General features: G+C 43.1%; 1 protein-coding gene across 2 annotated transcripts in view; it reads left to right on the top strand.

Moving 5' to 3' along the window:
* Nucleotides 1–1,410: 1,410 nt before the first annotated feature.
* The window catches only part of G3BP2 (G3BP stress granule assembly factor 2), a 29,391-nt gene continuing 8,416 nt past the window's right edge, over nucleotides 1,411–22,385 (top strand). The window contains exons 1-8 of one of the 2 annotated variants that reach the window (XM_074823341.1): nucleotides 1,411–1,611; nucleotides 10,632–10,750; nucleotides 14,171–14,252; nucleotides 15,292–15,465; nucleotides 16,347–16,437; nucleotides 17,360–17,462; nucleotides 18,891–19,071; nucleotides 20,059–20,157. In XM_074823341.1, coding sequence (XP_074679442.1) covers nucleotides 10,656–10,750; nucleotides 14,171–14,252; nucleotides 15,292–15,465; nucleotides 16,347–16,437; nucleotides 17,360–17,462; nucleotides 18,891–19,071; nucleotides 20,059–20,157 — 825 coding nt within the window. In that variant the 5' untranslated portion in view covers nucleotides 1,411–1,611; nucleotides 10,632–10,655. The remainder of the gene's footprint in view (nucleotides 1,612–10,631; nucleotides 10,751–14,170; nucleotides 14,253–15,291; nucleotides 15,466–16,346; nucleotides 16,438–17,359; nucleotides 17,463–18,890; nucleotides 19,072–20,058; nucleotides 20,158–22,385) is intronic. The other variant, XM_074823343.1, reaches the window with a different exon arrangement.

Genomic DNA, 22,385 nt, shown 5'->3' with positions numbered 1-22,385 from the left:
CAGGTTGCCCCTGGGGCGAGAGGCTGAGCTGGAAGGGGTTGGCATCCCTGATGTCACTGTGCCCTCTTCCCAGCAGCCAACTGGCTCAACAAAGTGGAGCCAGAGCCAGTTTACTTGCAACTGTCCTGGTCTGTGAATTCTTGGGATGCTCTCTTACACTTCAGTGCCCAGGGAGAAACAGGTTTTTTCTTTAAGAAAAAAAACAAAATAAAACAAATCCTTGAGTAAAAAGGCTTTGGATAGCATAAAGGTTAAGAAAGGATCCCCCCTTCCTCATGGGGACAGTTCAAGGTGCTTACCTTTCTAGGCCAGCAGCACACATGCCAGAACTCATCTGAAATGCTCAAGCTAGGCATAGGGAGATTCTGACACTCACCAAGAAAAAAAAAAAAAAGAACAAAACCACATTCTCCCACAAAACAGAGATCTTTATTTCAAAGTTTTTCATCCTTACATATACAGACTCAGGGACAAAGATTTGCTTTAGACAAACATTTGATATGCCTCAACTGCTAAAGGCATTCACACCTCAACTTTTTACAAGTCAGTGGAACAATTCAGAGCCCTCTCAGACAAGGAGTTTGGAAGCATAATGTGCTTCAAGGCCCAGTTTTTGTCACATTGGGAAGTAATTATTTGATATTTGACCCACAATTGTTATTTTAGATCTCAGCATAGCTCAAAAAATTTCCATTTCAGTGTGGAGCTCTGAACTTGAGTTACGAATGGGGGAAATCTCTGCACGGAGATACCCACTTTAAACCGACGCTGATGACACCCCTCACTTCTTAGGTTGCTGGAGACCTCCGTTAGAAGCAAGACGTTGCTCCCGTTCAGAAACAGCTGAGCTGGGTTGGCAGAAGGAGGGAAACGCCCCGGGAGGGACCGGGGCAACTCGCCCCCAGCGAGCCCGTGCACTAGCTGCGCCACGGTGGTCGGTACCGTGAGAACGCGCCACACTCCCACACCCGCCTTTTACGGTACCGAAGGCAGAACAGAGTTAGCTAAGCAACAAACGCGGTGGTTCCGCGCTTCCCGTGTGACCGGCGGGGCCGCGAAAGGCGCAACAGCCTACCAGCTGCCCCCCGCCCCGCCCCGAGGGGCCCCCGCCGCCCGCCCGGGGCCCGGTAAGGGCCGTTCTCCGCAGCCGCCAGGCGGAAAACGCGCGCGCCGGCAGATGTCACAGCAGGAGGGCGGCGGGGATTGGCGGAGAGCGCCCCAAGGGAGCTGAGCTCCGCCCCGCCCCGCCCCGCCCCGCCCCGCCCCGCCCCGCCCCGCCCCGCGCGGGCCCAGCGCAGGCGCGCTCTCGGGCCCCCTCGCCTCCCCGCCCCGCCCCTCGTGGCCCCGCCCGCGCCCTCCCCACGCGCAGGCGCGCAGGCACGCACGCACAGGCACGCGCGCACGGGAGCCCCGGCTGCCCCTCCCCCGCCCGGCCGTGACATCGCTGCTGCTGCTGCTGCTGCTGCCGCTGCCGCCGCCGCCGCCGCGCCCCGCTCGCCCCGTCCTGCCCCCGCTGCGGGAGACGCCGAGGGACAGGCTCGCCGCGCCCGACACCGAGCAGGTCCTGGGGCGGACGCGCTCCGGCCCCGCGCACCGAGACTTTTTCTCTAGGTGGGCGATGGGGGATCGGGGGGTAGGCCCCGCCGCGGTGCGGGGGGGGTGCGGGGGGGGTGGCCGTTTAACGGTCGCGGCGCGCGCGCGGGGCTGAGGGAAACGGCAAGCGTCGGGCGGGCAGCGCCCCGGGGCCCGGCTTTGCCCTTCGCCGCCCGCCCCGCCTCGGCACGGCCGGGCCCGGCTGCTGGCTCCCGGCCCAGCTCCTCGCCCGGTGTGGCGCGGGGGCGGCGGGGCCGGTCCGGGCCGGGGAGGTGGAGGAGGGGAGGAAGGTGGGGGCTTTTGTTCGCCGTCACCTTGGCGGTGTGTCGCCTGCCGGCGATCGCTCTTCCGCCTCGCCCCGGGCGGCGGGGGGAGGCTGGGGAAAAGCGTCCCCTCGCCCGCCGCTTCCAGCGTCGCCCCCCGCGTTACTTGGTGCTCGCTGCGGCGTTCGGCCCTGCGCCCACCGTTCCCCGGCTTGCCTCATGCATTGCCTTCCAGGGGCCTCTAGAGGTGCCTGGACTTCGGCAAGGGGCAGGCTGCCGCTTCCTCAGCCGCGTTGGTGCTGCAGTAGCAGCCTTGGGCTCCCATCCGCGGCTCAGCGAGCCCTCCTCCTCTCTTACGGACTGGCACTGCGATGGCATCGCTGGCTGTAAGATCTCTCCCAGCTCTGCAGACTTCGCCTTTCTCCACTTCCTCTTTCCCCAATCACAACCTGAGCTTCTCTGTTTTCACGCATAATATGGCTGAAGTTGCGCCTTTTATTCTGCAGATCCGGATGCCTTGAGTAGATCTTCTCCAAGCATCTCTCATTTCTTTTCTGAGCTGGGCTCGGTGTGTTCTTGGGCTTTTGCTCCCCTTAACCTCAGAGGACTAAAGTAGAGGTCACTGCAGTTCCAGCGTTGGTGCACAGGAGCATCTCCACGACAAAGCCTTTAAATCCCTTGGTTAGTCGGGTGGCCCTGGATCTTGAGCTTGGTGCCAAGCACCACTGCATGAAAGGACTAATGCAGTAGAGGATACGATATTATTGTTTGATTTCAACCACACTTAGTCATGTAGGTTTTGTTATTGTGGCCTTCCATGTTGACTTGGCAATTCCTGAGTCTTCTATGTCTTATAAACATTTCAAGTTCAGTGTGTAAGCATTCTCCTTTGCTACAGAAAGAAGTGTAAAATTGAGAAGTAGGGCAAGTTATTTTGTTCCTTGCTTGGCTCTTGTGGAGGTAGACCACTTATATGCCTGTATGTTTAAAGCCAGCACAGTATTCTTTGGTCTGTAATGGGATGGAGGAGTATGAGGGGAAAGATATCCTCTCTTAGTAAGCGTTTATTTTTTGTATACAGCACTCTCTGCTCTCTCAGATATCTCGGGGTTGTTTGTTGGGTTTTTTTAATTTTTCTTAGGGACACTTTTAATTAGGGAGTAGTAGCAGAATGAAATGAGTGACCAATTTAGCAGAAATGGTTACTCTGCAGTGTAGGCCATGCCGCCCTACTCAACGCTGTGTGGCAGACTTCACCTGAAGTAATATGGAGCAAGCGCTGCTATGTATACCCAAGTTCCTGAAGGCAGGGTAGCTGTATCGTCGTAGCACTGCAGCTGGGTATAGGGTTTATCAACTTGCCTTCTGAGCCGAGAGGGTGGTGTTACAGACAAACCGGTATTGCTTCAGCTTCTGGAGTTAATTTGTCGTTAACGAGGCATTCGGTGTTCATTGTGACTGTAAGTATGCCTACGGGGCCATACCTGCTCCAGGAAAGCCTTTTCATTCTTAAGGACTCCTCCTTGTTGTTGACTCTGGTAGTTTGGGTGTAAGAGACATAATCTTGGTTGACCATTTGAAACATTCGTGTAATGTTCTGATTGGCATATGTGGGCTTGCCGTGTGGAATTATGATCTGTATCATATGATTGTTTCATTAGCAGATTAAAATCTTGCGATAGCTAGTTTAAACCGAAAACATAATAGCCCACCATCCAGTCTACTTATCCGTCAATGTCCTTATGAATAAAATGTTTTCCTGTATGGAACTGAGGTTTTGAATTATACATTACTATCACACTTAAAGAATATTTTACAGTTCTGAAAATATTCTGAGGAAACAGTATCTTAACGCACAGTGGTGAACTTGGGTCTTCCCTCTTACTGAAGCAGTTGTGACACTGGATGTCATTTCTTTTGAGAGTATTTGACAAATGAAGAACTGCATTGAAACTCAGGAAACATGTGAGAAGGTTAGTATGTCAGACTAATAAGTATATCTGATGAGATACCAGAAGAAAGGCACTGAACCTGGCATTGAATGATGACACAGAAAAGAGAGGGATGCAGTGGCTTCCCCAGAATGGTTGGTGCCGTTGGCTGCAGTTGCTGTTATTGCTATTTGGGTGCGTGTTAGCTCTTTTGGATGGTGCAGTTTAACTGCCCAGAAGATGGTCCCCTATCATAGTCATTCGCCTAAAATACAGGGTGCTATTAAAACTCCTCTCAAAAAAAATCCAAACCCAAACAAAACACCAACAAAAAACCCCTAACCCCGCAGGACAGCTTGATTTGAAAGAACTGCATGCTGTGCCTTGGGGCACAGCCAATTCAGATTGTAGCAGATTAGGTAAAGGAGATCATAAAGTAAAGGGATTCTGGTAGATTATACAGGTTTGCTGGCCCTTACTGCAGATGAAGGATAATCTGAGTGCTTATCTCGCAGAGCATGAAAGAGTGAAGGTGGTTTCAGTACTGAACTGGGTTGTTTGGGACTTCTCGATGTCTCTTTCAGTATTTTTTCATTTCAGTTGATGCTTATTTTACTTTACCATGGAGTACCCACCAGCCTTTGCAGGGCTGTTTTACATATACCCTGGCTTGTGCCAGCTGGACTGTCAGCTACTGTTCGGTTTCTTAGCTTTATTCAAGGTGTGGCTGCTCACACAATGTGTTGCAGTAGTGGGATCTCAGAGTCACGCTTATGCTTCGCAGTAGCAGGCACATTCTTTAAGGCATTATTTGCTTGTCTGCAGTAGGAAACGCGGTTTAAAAGTGATAATCTGGATTTAGGAGAAACCTGTCCAAGATTGTGAAAGCTGCTCTCCCCTTCCGTTTTCCCTCGTCTCCTGTGTTGTGGGAAGCAGCACAGTGTCCCTCATGGCTTACTTTGTGTGCTTGCTGTGTGGGGAGCATCTTTTTGATTTGCAAGAGCATTTTGCCCGATTTTATTTTCAATTTAAGCAGTATATTCAAATCTGATCAGTGACTTGGACATGAGTTGCCGATTTACGGATTTAAGAACAAGCCATGCTGCTTCAGATTTATGTAAAACTATAGCTTGATGTCGGTGTGCCTTTAGTCATGGACTAATTGTTCTATGGAAGAATTGTTCAGAGGATGAAATTTGCTTGTCAATAAACCAAAATATTTTACTTGCTCACTCATATTTTTTTAGTAAAACAAATGGTGAGGCCTGCATCTCCCTCCCAAAGCTTAAAAGTTTGTCTTGATGGAGGTTACCTTCAAGTTCAGATGACACTTTCCTGACCTCCTGTCAGAACTCAGTTGCTTTTTTTTTTAGCTCTTTTGGTGCAACCAAACACTTTGTGCTGAAGTTTATTCTGTGGAATACCAAAATTTGAGCACTCGCCACCATTCTATAGCTCAGTCATTGCCTCAGGTAACTTAATGCCTTGCCACAGATGACTAGTCACACTTCTCTTTTCTACAGGGTAAGGGAAATCATAATGAGAAAGTGTACATGTATTTTAGGGAAAAAAAGCTTCTCTAATGCAAGAGCTGCTTCTTGAGCAATATGCATGCCAGTGTATATTTTGACTGCTCAACACATAGTGGCCTTCAGTACTTCTTCAGAAACAAATTGCTGCTGCCCTCCTGTGCAGACTGACGGGTGATAGTTTGGGTTGGGTTTTTCTTTTAATTTAGTTGAAGAAGTGACAAACACAGTTTAATAAATAAAGTTTTATAGATAAAGATGATTACAGGCTGGATGAATTTTTACACCAATAATTCAGCATGGACTTGTGAAATTATTGTAGCCGTTGGTTCCCAAGTACTTCAGCACAATTGTCCAAACATGAGGCGTATCTCATCCTTTTAGCCCTTAACATTTTCATCTACTTGCAAAGGCTAACTTCCTGCTTTATTTGTCATAGCTGGCATTTGTTATCAAAAGATGGTTTTTGCAGAGTTGAGGAAAGTCTGTAATAATCTTGTACCTGAATCTAACGGAATGTAACTGGGATGTTGTCACAAAGTTAAATGAGTGTTACTATTTATTTCAGCACTGCAGTTGCACATGGTGTTGCTCTTTGGCGGAAAATATCCTTTCTCCTTTTGTTCATTTGCTTATCTTTGCATGTAAATAACAAGTAATTCCTTTCTGTGCTAACTCTCCCATTGTTTTTGTTTTCTTGAAAGAAGTGACCATGGAAATAACTCAAGATAGGAACTTGGTTGTTTGAGGTAATGGTGACAATCTTACCCAGTCCCTCCTGTAGGCTTAAGTTGTAGTTAAGTTGTTCTGAACTTGAGTCATGGCAATTGAAGTTGCAAGAAGTCTTGCACTGGTACATGTGGATGTTCCTTCAGTTTGGGAGTCTGATCCCTTGGGTGGGTGCTTCTGGGTCCCTTACCTCTGAGCCTTGTCTGGAGAAGAAAGGGATTCCATGTTTAGTTTAGTCCTCCAGCTTGCAAGTCTTTTACAAAATATATCGCATGGCTGCTGGTTCTCCTTACTTCAAGAATGCACTGAAAATCCATTGTGCCTTCCTGGTAGCACACGAATTGGAAGTACTGAACAGAGCGGAAATTAAGTCTATCAATTAATTGTTATGTCAGCTTGATGTAGGCAGGATTACCTGTGGATGAGCAGCAATTGCATGGGTATCTGTATTACCCTGTCTGCGTAGCTTATGGCTTTTATCAGTGTGCATGATGGAGGGGCATTCTTCAACAGTACAGTTGCACCATGAAGAAACTAACAGAGGAATTTCTTTGATTTCTGGTGTTTGCCCTCCCAGTTTCAGTATTTTGTTTCTGACTAGTATGTACGTGAGTGCCTCGAGCAGTAGATTCTCGTTAAGACACTTTCCCAAAGGCTGCTCAGGCTCAGCTAAGAATGTGGCTCATTTTATTCAAGTGAGAAGAGCATTCAGATTCTTCTTTTTTAGCTGTTATTCCTTGACTCTTGAGTATGTACCAATTAAAACTGGGAAAACAGCTTTTATAGAGTATGTGGATCTATGGGCTTCCATTAGGCCTGGTAAAACATGGAGATACTGTTCTTTGTAGGGTTGGACTGTTTGAATTGTTGATGCCACTGCCTTGGGTTTCAGCTTAAATTTAATTGGTGCCTTTACCTCCAAACCTCTCAGGCCTGCTAAGACTCAGGTCCTTGAGTTTAAGGAGGTCCTATACTAATTGGGACACATGGAGATTTTAATCTTTTCAAAACCTGGTTTCATGGCACCCATGTTGATAGCAAGGAGTACCTGCATTTTTATTTTACTGCCTTTTAATGACTTGGAGACCTGAACAGTTCATTAAGCCTCTGCTACCCCTATTGAGATTTCTGAAGAGATAATGAAAGGAAATAATACTGAGACAGGTGAAGAATTGTACTGAGACATCCTGTAAAATACTGTGATTCTGTGATATAAATCAATAGTGCTGTCACTTGAAATATGGACAGAGGTGGACGGTACTCATCGTAACACAACTTCTGTTTCAAGTCGTTAGGGAAGAATTGGCTGTGTGTGATCATTGCGTACTTGCCTTTCTCAGATTTTCTGAAAGGTTTTGGTGGCCTTTCCTGAAATAGCACAGCTTCTAATGAAGAAAAGATCTAGTGTGATACAGATCTGATGTAGTGTAATGACTTGTCACAGATTATTATGTTTTGTACCCAGAGGCATTTTCAGTGTTCCTTGTGGTATGCCAGCAATTTGTTAACATACGTACTTTGCTTATTGCTATATTCATAAGAATGTGTGCTGGCTATGATCTGCTTTTGAATAGGTTCTTTAAAAAAAAATAAAAAATGAAGCTCTGTCCTTGTGTATTCTCACAAGTGCTTTCGGTGAAGATCGTATCGCCACTTTTGTGTTCATCATCTGCTTGTGGGGCAGGGGAGCAAAAAAAAAAAGAATAGTCTCACCTGTAGAAACTGAGATCCTTGTTCTTTTAAGGTTGGTTTCTAAGTAAAATTCCCATGTGCATGCCATTGCTGTAGTGTGAATCATCTTAGGAAGATCCCCAAATTGCTCAGATTTTGTTTCTTTGCAGGTTCCCACTTCGAACATGCACAGGGCTCAAGCCTTTTTGATGTCCTTTAGTGTTCTTGACATTTGGTTTTGGGTCTGATTATCAAAATTACTTCCCCTGTGGCTTCCCATGAGTCACAACTAATACTGTGTTTCAGAGTGTTGGACGGTTATAATAAGAATTTTGGATAATCCTAAAATAAGTTTTCTGATTTCTTATCTCCAAGTTCAAAACTTGTATTTCAGGCTTTGCCTGCTGCCTTGCCTACAAGTTTTTTGCCTGCTGCCCTGCCTTACAAGCTGGTTACTTCAAGTGTGATTCTTGGCTAACTGTATTTGGGAACAGTTCTTGGTATTGTCTTGTGGCTTGGATTGTGATTATTTTGACAGTCCATTAAGTGTAAAGTATTTGAGCTAAGTACGTGGGCTTTTTTCTTCAGAGTTCCTTCTTCATGTGGGATCTGGCATGTTTGTGGCACCATTCCTGTGTATGTTTTACCTTTATTACAGGCCGTTCTTAAACTGAGGTTAATCTCTTAATTTCACCTTGTGAGCTTTATGTCCTCTCCAGCTCTACTTGCTAACTGTCCTTTGTATTGGCTTTGGCTTGGATTGATGTGTTGAGGTTATTTTGGTAAGAAAACAAAAGTCTTATTCTAGGATTATCTCCCAGTTGGAAACTTGAGTTTTTGACTTGGTCTTGTTTGCCTGCTGCCTTGTCTACACATTTGTTTTTTGAGAGAGGAAGTAGATTAAGCTTTCTTTAGAGAACTGGAGGGGTTCTCATGATTGCAGATGCTCTTATTCATGAGTGAGTTCAGCCTTCCTGACATGAGCTGGAAAAGCAACATGGCAGGTGCTGGCACACATTCAGAAAGACTTCCAGAGTGATGAAGATCATTTTATGACATGGATGATCCACAAGACAGTATGGATGGGTAGGAGCATAGCAACTGAACCTAAGAACCATTCAAGGCAGGGGGAACTGGGGGAATTATAGGTTGGCCAGCTTCTCCTGGATCCCTGGGAAGGCTTGAAAAGCAAGTTCTTCTGGGAGTTGTGTTCAGATCCATGAAGGACAAGAAGGTGTTTGGAACAGCCAGCCTGGACCAAGGGCAAGTTACAACTGACCACCCAGCTTGCCTTCTTGCAATGACACAAATGGCTCAGTGGATGAAGGAAGTGCAGTAGATATGATTTACCTTGATTTCAATGAAGCCTTAGTTTTCTGTACTATCCTTGGAGCCAAACTGGACAGATAGCCTATGAGGTGAGTGGGAAACTGTCTGGACAGCCAGCACCAAAAGGTTGTGGTGAGCAATACAAAGCACAGTTGGTAGCTGGCTACTTGCAGAATTTCTCTGGGGACAGTACTGGGGCAGATGCTGTTTGATGCTGTTTAACACCTTTCTCGTGACCTGGATGATGAGCTTAAGTGATCCACAGCAAGTTTCTGGGGGGATAGACTGGAGAAATGGGGTCACCGGAACATCCCAGAGTTCTGCATGTGCATGGAAAAACTGCATGCAAAAATAAAGGCTGGGAAATGACTGGATAGAAGGCAGCTTTGCAGAAATGGACTGTGGTGTACTGGCAGAAAAGTTGAACTTGAGTCAGCAGTGTACCTTTGCAGTGATGAAGGGCAGCTGCATCCTGGGCTGCGTAAGCAGGAGTGTAGTGAACACAGGTGATTCTTCCTTTCCATTTGGACTCTTGTGACACCCAGACCCAGGGTATTGCTCGCAGTTTTAATTCCTCCATACAGGAAAGAACCCAGCATGCTGGAATGAGTCTGGTGTAGAATCCACCAGAATTGTTAGAGGATTGGAGCACCCAGAGAGAGGAGACTTTGAGAGGGTTGGGCTTGTTCAGCCTGAAGTACAGAGTACCGCCGTGGGGGGATGGTATGTTACTGCTACCTTCAAGTGCCTGGTGGGAGGGTGTGGATGTGTACTTCTCCAAGGTGTGCCATGTTAAAATGACAGCTGACAAGCAAAAATTGCAAATGGAAGTTCTGTTTACCTGTTAGCAAATAACACTATTCTGAACTTGTTTTAATGAGCAACATGTTAGAAACTGGTCATGCTTTGCACCCCAGGGTTGAACCAGGTGACCCCTGGAAGTTCTTTCTGACCTAAATTGTTCTATGACAAATGGAAATGCAGTTAGCTTTGAGGAGTAGTACCTAAGGCTTTGGTCATCTCTGAGGCATAAAAGTTTCCCTTCCCAGTCTTCAGGGAATGTGAATCCAGCTCTCATAATTACTTCAGAATATTGGTGCTACCATCTTTGTGTTATGGATGTGACAGTGGCCTTTTGAAGCAGATGTGCTTTGAGATAAAGGAGTGTTACCAGCTGACTTAAGAAAGTGCATTCCTGATTCTTTTGCAGTGCTGTTGAACTTGGATTTTTAATTGTTCATCCGTTTATTGCCAAATGGTTAAATAAATGGTGCTAGACATTTTTAACAAGGGTTTTGGTTAGATTTTTTTGGTTTGGTTTTTTTTTTTTTTTTTTTAAAGCACCTGTCCTGTAAGGGACTTTGTTTTCACTGTTTCCTCTTTGTGAAAGTAACACATGAATGGACTGAAATGTTTTTATTTCCTCAGAGGAGGTAGGGGAGGGTGTCCTCAATTGGTGTAGTTCTGTGTGAATTAAGTTCCTGTTCACGTAATTGTTTCAATTCTAATATCATGCTCATCCTTTTGTGGGGAAGTTGTGATACATAGACCTGTCTTCAAACTAACATGAATATTTTTAATTACAGCATTTGACACTGTGTACCAAAGAAATGGTGATGGAGAAGCCAAGTCCCCTGCTCGTAGGGCGGGAGTTCGTGAGACAGTACTACACTCTGCTAAATAAAGCCCCTGACTTCTTGCACAGGTAATGCTTTCACACACAAAGGGACTAATGTTTTTGAACAGAAGTATGTACTGTTCATTGTAAATCGGATAAACATACATTTCTGAGTAAGGGAGGAAATGGACCTGGCTAACTTTTGGGCTCTTATGGCCTGTACAAGGTAGGTGAAAAATACAGTAGTTTTTTTTTTGCTGTGTCCACTATTTAAGTGGTACTCTGGATGTGTTTCTTCCTTCTCTCTCCCCCCCCCCCCCCCCCCCCCCTTTTTGTTTTCCTTCTTTTTCTGGTTTTGATGGGCTACATACAACTTGTCACTTAAGATTTTGCATTTCCACATTTGGATTTAGAGCAGCATGGACTTATGACACATAAAGGTGAAAGTAGCTTTACCAGTGTATAAAAAGAAAAAAAGCAGTCACTGCTTGGGTTGGTCTTGTCTCAAAACTTGACATAAGGTCGATGGTGAAAAATTGGACTGTTTGATTGAGGGCAGGTTAGAGCTCTCAGATGGCTTACTTAAGAATTCAGTCTTTTGAATAATGCCTCTTTCTATCTATAGCTTTGAGGTAGGGAAAATTAATGGTATCATTTTTACTTAAATCACTGAACCACTGTGGAACCATGTTGTTTTCTGCGTTTAAATCTATTTTTAAAGGTGTTTGAGCTGTGTATTCCAGGCTTTCCTAATCTATGTTTAGTAATCTAACAGAAGTTAGAAGCAGGAGTTTTAGCAGTTGCAGAATTTTTCTTTGCCTTCAAAACTTCAACAAATGAGTCAGATTAAATCAACAACTGGAAAAGTATGTCCTTGTAACACATCGGTACCTGACATACAAACTGACAGCTCTCTCTGACCCAAGAACTGCGTTCCTTAGGGACATATCATGTCCTGGGTGTTTTCTCGAGGTGGCCTGAGAAGGGACCTCTTGCTTTGGAGTTAGCTTCGGAGGCATCTCAGAGACAGGTCTGTCAGCAGTTAGCATCTTGTCGATGCTTGTAACTATCCATTGCCTATGAAGGTCAGGAAGTTGAAATTTTTTTAAGAAACTTAGAAAGGGTGTGACTATATTAGTTTTTCAAGGCAACCGTTAAGTTGTGAGCGAATGATGCAATGGAAATCCTGATACTAGAACAGCAGCATCATTTCTGAATGATAGAAAAGCCCAAGTTAGTAAGACAAGTTTCTTGTGAAGCACACTGTCATTTTGCTCTGCAACCCAGAAATTGTTTGCACAAACAGAGAGACAGGGAAGAGTGTATAAGGGATGAATAGGCCATGCTTCATAGCATAATACTGAAGGCAGAGGGAGAATTATATCGGTTATACAGTGAGACTTTTTCCTTTTGTAAAATTTCTTTTCAATGGCAGTTAAACTGTATATTGGGGTGAATCACCCATGCTGCAAACTTGGTGTTGAAAATAGTGTTTGCTTTTGCTCATAAGAGCATTTACCTTCAATGATAGTGAGTGTAACCTTGGCAGGATTTAGAGGGGGGGTTGTGTTTAGATTTAAGAAGCAAAATACTTTTGATATGTTTTTCCTCCCTATCTGCTTCAGTCAAAGAGGAGCAGCCAGCCAGGTTTGCCTTCCCTCCTGCTTTCTCTTAGTATGGCCACATTACTTCTACTGCATCAATATTAACACACGCTATGGGAGCATTACGGAACTGGTGTTCCTGGTACATCTGGGACTGATCTTTCCACATTGGGGTGATAGGAAATTGGCAGAAGCGTATGTGTGAGGAAAAACAGTGTCAGTGGAGAAATTTAGCCTGTTGAAACAACTTTGGTGCTTTATAGGAGGTACTAGGTATTACTCCGACCCCTCTAAATCTCAAGCTTTACTTGAACAACTCTGAAATGCAACTTTTCAAGTTATGCTCTATGTGTGGTACGTTGAGTAGGAACTGTCCATAGAATTTACCTTCTTGCAGGAATTGTGTTTTCATGGAGGGCTCTAGTCCAAAAATGTTACAGAATTTTTCTTCATTTATAAAGAACATGGGCTGTTGATGACCAGTGGGTTAACTGTCTCCTGGAATGGCCCTGCTGAGGTCAGAGGAGCTGGATAGACACTCATGAGGCAGGCTCCCCTGGTGCAGGTGATACTCTGTGCTCACAAATATTCTCTGTCCACTTGAAAGGTGGCACAAGTGTCACTCACAATAGCATCCATGGAGTTTCTTAAATACCTCTGCACAGAAGTGTCCTGGAGGTTTTGATCTGGTTCGATTGAATCTTAGCTGATTCTTGAACTGGTTGTGTGAAATGACTTCTAGCCAGTTTTAGGCTCTGCCACTGCTGTCCCTTTTTTGGGGCTGTGGAGGCAGCTACTTTTTTCTACACAGGCTCACATATGGAGGACATTTACTGTTCTGTTCTTTGGCCCCACCTGGTTTATGAGTGATGTTCTTGTGAGAGGCCATCTTATCTTCTTTCTCTTGCTGGTAGTCTAGACAACAACTTGCTCACTGCCACAGAAAGATTTTGGTTTTCATGGCTTCCTGATGCTGATGTGCTCTTTCTTGTCAGTGGTAAGGGAGTTTTGGAAAGCAAGTGTAAAAGCTACTGATTTGTCCTACTAAAAGGTTGAAAAGAGCACCAAGTATCCTGGGTAAGCAGAGATCAGTTTGCCCTCTAAATGGGTGTTACCTGGTGCAGTTTGCATGCCTGTTCCACTTTAGGTGAATTTATATGGCTTTACTGGCCCATTAACTGGAAATCTGTAATTCCATATAACTGGGGACTTAACGTTTACTCTTTCCCTGATCTGCAGTTCCCACTTGTTAGATTTTCTGCCTACCAAAGAGTTTGAACAGTTCCTTAAAAGCAAGGCAAAATTCTGGTCCCCCTGTGAAAGCATTTTGTGCAAGATATGCTGACTGTCAGAAGGCTTACTTTGGAATTTAGAGAGTGAAAAGATGTTTTCCTTTCTGCTTGTGCACAGCTTCAGCTGAATTTCTGTTTGTTCTTGCTGTTAGGAAGTGCTGGACCATGCTCAAACACATAGTTATGCAGTTGGTACCAAAGAAAACAGTCTGATAGAGACTTTTTTTCCTGGACATAGTCACGGGAATTAAAATCTCAGGTTGGTATTTTCAGGAAAGTAGAACTGGAAAGAGTTTCCAGATTTAGTAAGACAAACCAAGAGATGGCAAATGGGAACCTTCAAGCCAAAATGGCCACCTTGCTTAACGGAAGCAAGTGAAAGGTTGAGGTTGATTTAGGAGATTGCTACATATCTTGGGCAAAGTGGAATACTGACTATTAAGCTTGTTTGTTTGTGTATTCTTGGAGCCTCGGAAGCAGAAAATATATCTTGAATTGCTGTTTTTGCTGAAATTCCTGATGCATTGAGCTCTACAACTTTTGGCTAAAATAGTTGTTGGATTTGGATCTATTTTTTCAGTGCTGTGACCTTTACATCTCTTCACTTCCAGGTTTTATGGCAGGAATTCTTCTTACGTCCATGGAGGGCTGGATGCCAGTGGGAAACCGCAAGAAGCAGTGTATGGTCAAGCTGTGCGTATCAAAATTGGTCCTGTAGTCCTCCCTAATGTTCAGAACTTGTATAAATCAGTCTTTTTCTTTACCAATTGCTTTGACTTTATTATCTGGTAAATAACATATTGTGATACTACGTCCTGTTCAGAGGCAGATAGGAATTTGTTGGCTTGAATTTTTTTGTTTGATTGTTGCTGCTTCTACTGTGGGTTGTGTTTGATTCATCAGTTTTGCATCTGGACTGCAGAAAATATATTTAGGATGGGAAATGAAATCAAGAGGACCTGTTAGACCTGTGCTATTGATGTCTCTTATTTTAGTTATAAGTAGCTCCTTGGGAAAGGGACTTTGATCTTTGCGAGTTACATGGAATTCTGTATGTTACCAAATTCTTCTGTGAGCAAAGGTTTCTTCAAGTGGAAGATAACTTTCAAAGAAGTGAAGTAAGTCCAGGAAACACAAGTTTCAGCTTTGGTTGTAGCTCTTTATCAGAATAATGTCTGTCACCTAGGAGCATCTGTTCATGTGGTAGCCACATCTTTGAGCAATGTGGCTTTTAGCCCAGGGCAGGTTTGGTTTCTTCTTTCACTGCAGAACCTGATTTGGCAACACAAAAATCTTGACAGTGCAGATGTTACCCCCTCCTGTGATGTTTGGGTGCTTTGTGGATACATAGAGGGTTAGAGGTTTTTTGTTTGTAGGGTGGTGGGTTGGTTTTTTTTAAACACATAGTAAATCCTTTCCCTCTCAGAGGTCCTTTAAAAAATGAAAGCCTTAAAATTGGTCATATGTTATAATACAGCTGGAAAAATTGGATAGCAAGTTGTATGCTATTTAACTGCTCTGAGAAGTACTTGAATCCTGGTGGAAAACTTCAGAATAAAAGTTAGATGAGCTCAGGTAGACTGTTCTCAGTGAAAGACACTTCTTGGTTCCTGTATTTACCTTTTGAGCTTCAGTGGGGTGCTTTTTTGTGTTAGTTCAGACTTGGGTATTTAAAAGGTGTAAAGCTCTGTACAGAACTCAGCGTAGCTAAAATGTAACTCTTTATTTCTAGGAGATACACAAGAAAGTGATGTCATTACAGTTCAGCGAATGCCACACCAAGATTCGTCACGTGGATGCTCATGCTACACTGAGTGATGGGGTGGTTGTGCAAGTAATGGGAGAGCTGTCGAACAACGGGCAGCCGATGAGGAAGTTCATGCAGACTTTTGTGCTTGCTCCAGAAGTAAGTATATGTAAGATTGTGTTTAACTTCAACTAATGATGATGGAAACCTGACCTGAAGCTACAGTTTGTCATACTGGGGCAAAAAATATGATCTGGCTTTTAGAGCTTGCCCCAGAGGCTGTCATTAAATGTGTCACAGTATGTGAGTGCAGAGAAACTAGTGTATTGGACCTGTCCTGAGCTTAGACTTGAAGTATTGAAGCAGTAATACAAAGCAAATTGGAGCTTGCATTTGGGAGTTGCCATTGGCGTAAATAAATACAAAAATTCATACCCGGCTCTGCAGATCAAGTCTCTAGTGTAGTTCTAGTGTAGTGTACTTTCTTCAAATCTGCTGGCAAATGTAAGTATGGGTTGATGCTGCTCAAGTTACTGCTCAAATTTAGCTGTTAGGGAGAGTGAAGCTCTCTAAGGGTAAAGGGTGTCTTGTATTCTTTCTACTTCTTTCCCCTCACTTCATCACAAACTAGTGTGTGGTTGGTGGTTACTACTGTAGAGTCTTGTTGAATTTCTTCATTGTTTCCCTGTGCAATGTTATAAGCATACAGTCACCCCGTGAAAGTTCATTCTGTTTTTTTTTTTTTTGTAAAGTTTTTGTAATAGGGAAAATTCAAATTCCTTGATGAAACTGAGGGACTTTATGTTTAGTTAGCACCTATGATTGCCATGACTTAGCAAAATTGGGGTGTTTTTCTGCTTGAAACTTCCTTTTTCAGTTGGACAAAAGTTACTGTTCAATTGTTGGCTTAGAGAAGAGGTACCACTTGGTCCTATTCCAAAATGTTGGTGTGTACCCCAAAACTTATATCTGTAATCCATCCTTATAGTTGACTACTAATACACTGTATATGCAAAAAAATGCACATTGCTCTTTTACAGGGTTCTGTTCCAAACAAGTTCTATGTCCATAATGACATCTTCAGATATGAAGATGAAGTATTTGGGGATTCAGAAGGAGAACTTGATGAAGGTACATGCAGAGTTTGTCTCGTTCTTGTTCCTCTAGCACGTGTACGGAGCTTTCAGAGGTGTCTAGGGGAGGTGGAAAGACGTGAACTGTATTGCATTGTCATGGAGCGTAGGAATTTAGGAAGGGGCTGATCAGGCATGGAGTATAGGTTATGTTGCTGGAACTATCTGTTGATCCAAAACATTCTGTAAAATGAAGGTCATATAGTAGTACCTTATTCCTTGAAGGGCTGGCTCAGGGTGGGTGAGGCTTGGCAGAGAATGGAAATGATGAGCAATAGTACTTTTGCTGCCACTAGTTTCATCAGGTAGATGATTTCTCTAATCAGTTGAATTTTTAGGTAAAGTGATCTGAAGAAAAAATCTAATTGGCTTTTCAAATATGATACGTAGTTCACTTTCATATCATCATCGCATTCAGTAATTCATTTCTATTCAGGGCCTGAACTTGACCTGGGTGGTTTTTTTCCCGTCTGTTCACTGAGGCAAAGCAAATCAGAGTACAGCCAGAATGTATGTACATGTGTTCACTGGATAATTTCTGGAATTTTTTAATCTCGGTTTTGTGGAACAAAGCATCTTAGGCAATCATTCTTGCATTTGAGGTTATTCGTCTTAGTTTTAGGTACCGAGATTTATGAGCTAATAGTGCAGTCTTTGTCTTTTACTGCCACCATATGAAAAGCATCTGTTGCTTTAAAAGAACCTCGAACCCTCCTCCCAGAACTTCGTAGCAGCAATATGTCTCTAGTTTCTCCTTTTAGTGAAAATAGTAAGAAATGAAGCCTCTTGAACAAGTGGAAGGATCTTCTATATTTTCTTGCAGCTAATTTTGCCTTACTTCATTGATGAAGCTTTATTTTTTGAGTGGGTCTTGTATATACTTGCAGAGATATTTAAGGAAGTTTTTCTTTTTGTATCAGAGTCTGAGGAAGAGGTGGAAGAGGAGCAGGAGGAAAGGCAACCATCACCTGAACCTGTGCAAGAGAACGCAAGCAGTACTTACTATGAAAACCATCCTGTAACGTAAGAAGTCCATTTTATTATATGAAGTTGCTTTTTTTTAGTAGAAACACCAGGATTGCTTTGGCTTTGGATTCTGGATGTGATTTAACAGGTAGTTTAGGAAACTACACATAATTTGATACTGATCTGTGTTATGCTAATGTTACATTATTTTGAAACATTGTTTCTTGAATGGTGACAAGAAGTGGGGTATGTTCTTATGTTTGTTATTTTCTCTTCTGGTTTAAAATGTGAGCTGGAAAGGTAGCAACCATGTTTATTTGCACACTTAATGGAGTCTTTGTTATATAAAACAAAGGGGTGGTTAATGATAAGTTCCTCCTCAAATTTGGGTAGCACTGGAAACTGAGAGGAAGGTCTACTTTTTGAGAAGTTGCTATACGGCTCTATTGGAAGAATAGATCTCTGTCCCAAGTGTCTTAAAATCTAACCAAGATTAAAGAAAAAAGTTTCTTTATGTGTTTATAAGCAAATACATTTTATTAAAATAACAAAGAAAAAAAAAAACCCAAACACAAAGAAACAAACACCACCAAAACCCTGTGCTTTTTTTGAAACATAGGAATGCCTTTTAAAGGGTCAGAACTGACTTCCTGATTTCCTTGTTTAAAAAAAACCCTGAACATTTACATTGCTACATGATATCTGTTAAGTGCATCAGTGATAACACTAGATGCTGGTCACATAATGCTTTTCATGAGAAATCTTATGGAAGAGGGGAGTCAGCAGGAATTCTGGCAGTGACTTGCTCAAGATAATGCAGGGAGTTTTTGATGCCTAAAAGTATTAAGTCAGGTCTTGGTTTTGGATTATTGTGCCAATCGAAAAGAAGTTGTAAAGGCAACATTCATCAGATAGTCGCTTGGGCATATGCTAGCCTGCAAGAGCTGCATAGGCAGAAGTATTTGGAATTTGGTAAGCTTTTGAGGGGGGCTGAAGAGAGAAGTGAGGAACTTCAGATCCCTTACATTTCAAACACAGTAGAGAAGTTGCATGTGATTTTCAGTAAACAAGTCTCAACTCCTTTGGTAAGGAACCTGCACAGCATTTTTGTAAATAAGCTGTGGGTTTCATTCCAAAATTGGCTTAATTTATGTGTATAGCTTAATCTTCCATTGGTCCCTCACTATGCTTCTATTCTTTTAGGGGCGGCAGTTCTTGAGTTTGGCACCTATTCCTTAAAGGGTTTATAGGTCTGTGTGATTTTCGGTTCTCTGCAGAGAATTGTAAAACATGTCTTTGCTTCAGCAGGAGTAAAATCTGGCTTTGTATGCAACTACAGGGGTACAGTTTGACTTCTCACAGTACTCTATATGTAGGTACTATATGGTAGCAACTGGAAACAGCCATTACCATAGCATAGCTTATAAAAAGTCATAAAATCAAAGCAAATTGATAAGCTGCATAAACCACATTTGATTATTCTAGCAATGGGATAGAGGAGGCGCTAGAAGAATCATCTCATGAACCTGAGCCAGAATTGGAATCTGAAACAAAAACTGAGGAGCTGAAAGCTGAAGTAGAAGAAAAGACCCTTGAGGAGCTAGAAGAGAAGTCTCCATCTCCGCCTCCTGTAGAACCTGTTTCGCTACCACAAGAACCACCAAAGGTTAGTTAAAAGTCATATCTGTGCTTCTAGGTGCAGATGGTAAACCAGAAGATTTGGTTTTGAACTTAGCCTTTTTGAGTGGCCAAACTGGTACCTCTTTTCAGTGTCATGCTGTATGAACAGCTGGACTTGAACCCCGAACTTGTAAAATTGCAGTTTCACTGAAAAAGGAAAGGAAGTTATTTTTAAGTGCTGCTCAAGTCACCTATTGTAAATTTAATGCTCTGCCTGTAAAGTGCGTGTGTGTGGTTTTATGCATGTGAAAACCTTTTTAAATGTGGAGTTAACATATGTTAAGAAAACACCTCAAGCTACCACCACCAAAAATCTCATACAATGGGAACCACTGCTCTTCCTTGAAAAAAACATAATGCATTGACACTTGCAAAATTGCTGGCAGTATAGGTTCAAAATGAATATGGGGGCATTGACTGTCTCCCTTAGAGGCAGGATGCCTAATCTTAAAAACCACCAGGCACACGGTGCGTCATCTGGTATGGTTACACTTAGGTAGTTTGAAAGGGATGGGAAGAACAGTGAAAGCTGTAGAGAGGTCATTTTCTAGCTCCAGTGTGTCTCCTGGTTTTGGGTTGGTGGGGTTTTTTTTCCCAATTCTTTTTCTCCTTTCCATTTTTACTTCTAACTTCTGGCATCCACTTTCTTTCTTTGTGCAGAAGACACTTAACACGACAGGGTTTTCAGTCCTAGGTTTGGTTACCTCGTGGAAAGCAGTGATCTGGGGACGCTGAGGGAACTGGGCTCACGCCGGTAGGGATAGTGGGCACAGTACACACTTACTCCCTGCTGTTGGGAGTCCACAGATGGCTAGAACTGCAAATCCTTCTGTATCTTCGTTGTAATGCCTGTACAACAATTATTTAATAGTCAGATATGAACCGAAAGTGTATTTTCAGCAGACGAGTTTCCCTGTAGGAATGTCAGTGGTTTGCCATGATTAGTAGCCTAGGTTTGTTGCATTTCCTGCAGGCTTTCTCTTGGGCTTCAGTGACCAGTAAAAACCTGCCTCCTAGTGGTACTGTTTCTTCCTCTGGAATTCCACCCCATGTTAAAGCACCAGTCTCACAGGTAACCCATCTGTGAACACCTTGGATTGTCTCATTACTTCTGCAAACTGCTTCAGTTCTTTAAATTAACAGATCAATTTGTTTGACTTAAATTGCACAAATTAATTGTGTCTTAAATGTTAATGCACTCACCTTCTGTCGCAAGCGAAGGCACGTACACGTAACAGGTGTAACTTTGGGTGATGATGACATTAAAATCTGTTCGTGTGGAAACAGGAAATCACTACTGAAATTTTTTGACCTATCTTAATGGGATATGGTTTGGTTTACAAGGGAAAAAAAAAACAATTCCCCACAAAATGGTAGTTCTCTAAAGTGTGTTTGAAGGGGGTATTTCATTGGCGGAAGTGCTCCAACGGTAAAAAGGGATAGCACCGTTTCTGAGAAGGTGCAAGATTGCCTTGTAAGGCTAACATCTACAGAAGTATGCTGGATTTCATTATCCATTTATAATTAACTTGTCACAGAACCCTGTACCAACTTATGACTGTGTGAGGAATGGAAGGATTCACATTTCCTTGCCAGGACAATGCTATCTTCCCATTCCTAGGTTGACTGGGTGAGGAGGGGAAAGAGGAAAGAAAGTTTGACCGGGTGATAGCTCATGTCCTGCACATGCCAAGCTGGTGTGAGACGGTCTGAGACTCTCAATTCAGCTGCCTCTGTCTATATAAAAACCCTCAAAATAGAAAATGTATGCTTTAACCTCTTCTTACTGACACTGTGTACTGAAGCACTGTATGTCATGGTAGCTCACGTCCAACCTTTTTAAAAGACTGCAATTTTCAGTAGAGTGGCTGGGTTATTGCAGCTGTTGTTTTTACTGACAGAGAGGAGCCTATTTAGGATTGCCCTTGAGCCAAATGCATGTTAAAAAAGAAAACAGGAAAAAAAAATGTACAAACAACAAAAAACCCCACCTTGTATGGTGTTGCTTCTGGTCTGACAGGGCTGTCATGGAAATCACATAATGGCTCCGTAATGAGTTGGGAAGCCTGTCTGTCTTCATCAGCCTCAACAGGGCTTTGAGCGTTTAGGTGGTATTTGAGCCGTAAAAACTGTGATTTTTCCAGTACAGAACAGATTTTCCTTAGGCAAAACCAAAATTGGTTTTGATTTATTTCCCATAGAGAGGCTGGATTTTTGTAATATGACTGCAAAAATCATTTAAAACTGTCTGTACAAGAGAGGAGAATATAACTTATAGATGTTCCCTTAAACTCTTTTGTGTTGTCTCTGCAGCTTGTCGTGCTTTCTGCCTTTTAGATTACTTTTGCTGTGACTTCATGTTTAAGTAATTCTGTGTGGAAGTTTCTGAACAGTATCGAAGTGGCAAGAATTTAAACCCTCTGCTCTTCTGGAGACAGAATTAGTCAATTCTTAGCTCTTTTTCTTGCATGCTTTTCGGACATGGTATACAGAAAGCTAATAGGAGAGGCACCTGAACAATTTCTACAGTGGGTTACAGTACAGATCAGTAGCAGCTTTTTCCTGTTCTCTTGAATCCAGTAATGCTAGAACCTGTGCATGTAAATGAGGACAGTAGATTGCAGTAGTGGGTGGGTGACTCCTTTGGGATGCTACTCTAGTCAGCATCAGTGATGTTACAAAGCAGATGTTAACTGCCCTTCTCATTCCTTTTTCTGCATCGCTCCAGTTTTTCCCCTATCTTTCATGAAGTTAAAAATATAACCTCTGTAGTATTAACTCAGAACGCCTCAAAAGACTGCACGCGTACTGTGTTGGATATAAACCAGTTCAGTTCCTGTTTATTCACAGCTGTGGAGTTAAACAGGTCAGCATTTCTTGCTCTTTTTCTTCTAGTGGACAATTAGAAATCAACCTGCCTACACTGATACATCAGGCCTTCTCTTCACAGCATTTTCAGATATTCTGACTTCCCATTTGCATTAACAGATCAGCTGTAGTAGGGGTGCAGGAAGGGCAGAGGGAGACAGGGTGCTCCCTGACACTTGTCTCCTGGCTTGGAAGCAGCAAGTTCAGGGACGGATCTGTTTGTAGACGCTGCATTCTCTCACCACCTTAAATCTGTTTGGACTCTGGATAGACTCTTCTACAATCTATAGCACCTTTGTGGCAGAGATTGATGAGTGCCTTTAGTAAGTCATGTGGTCCACATTTACTTCAGAGACAGCGTGGTAGCTGTCTGAGGTATACATCTAACCTAGCTACTGGGATTCTGGTGAGATGATGTGGGTTTTCTTGTGT

This window comes from Strix aluco, chromosome 4, assembly GCF_031877795.1.
Source record: "Strix aluco isolate bStrAlu1 chromosome 4, bStrAlu1.hap1, whole genome shotgun sequence".
Taxonomy (NCBI): domain Eukaryota; kingdom Metazoa; phylum Chordata; class Aves; order Strigiformes; family Strigidae; genus Strix; species Strix aluco.
Note: the sequence above shows the minus strand (reverse complement) of the source record. Positions and strands in the feature narration are given on the sequence as shown.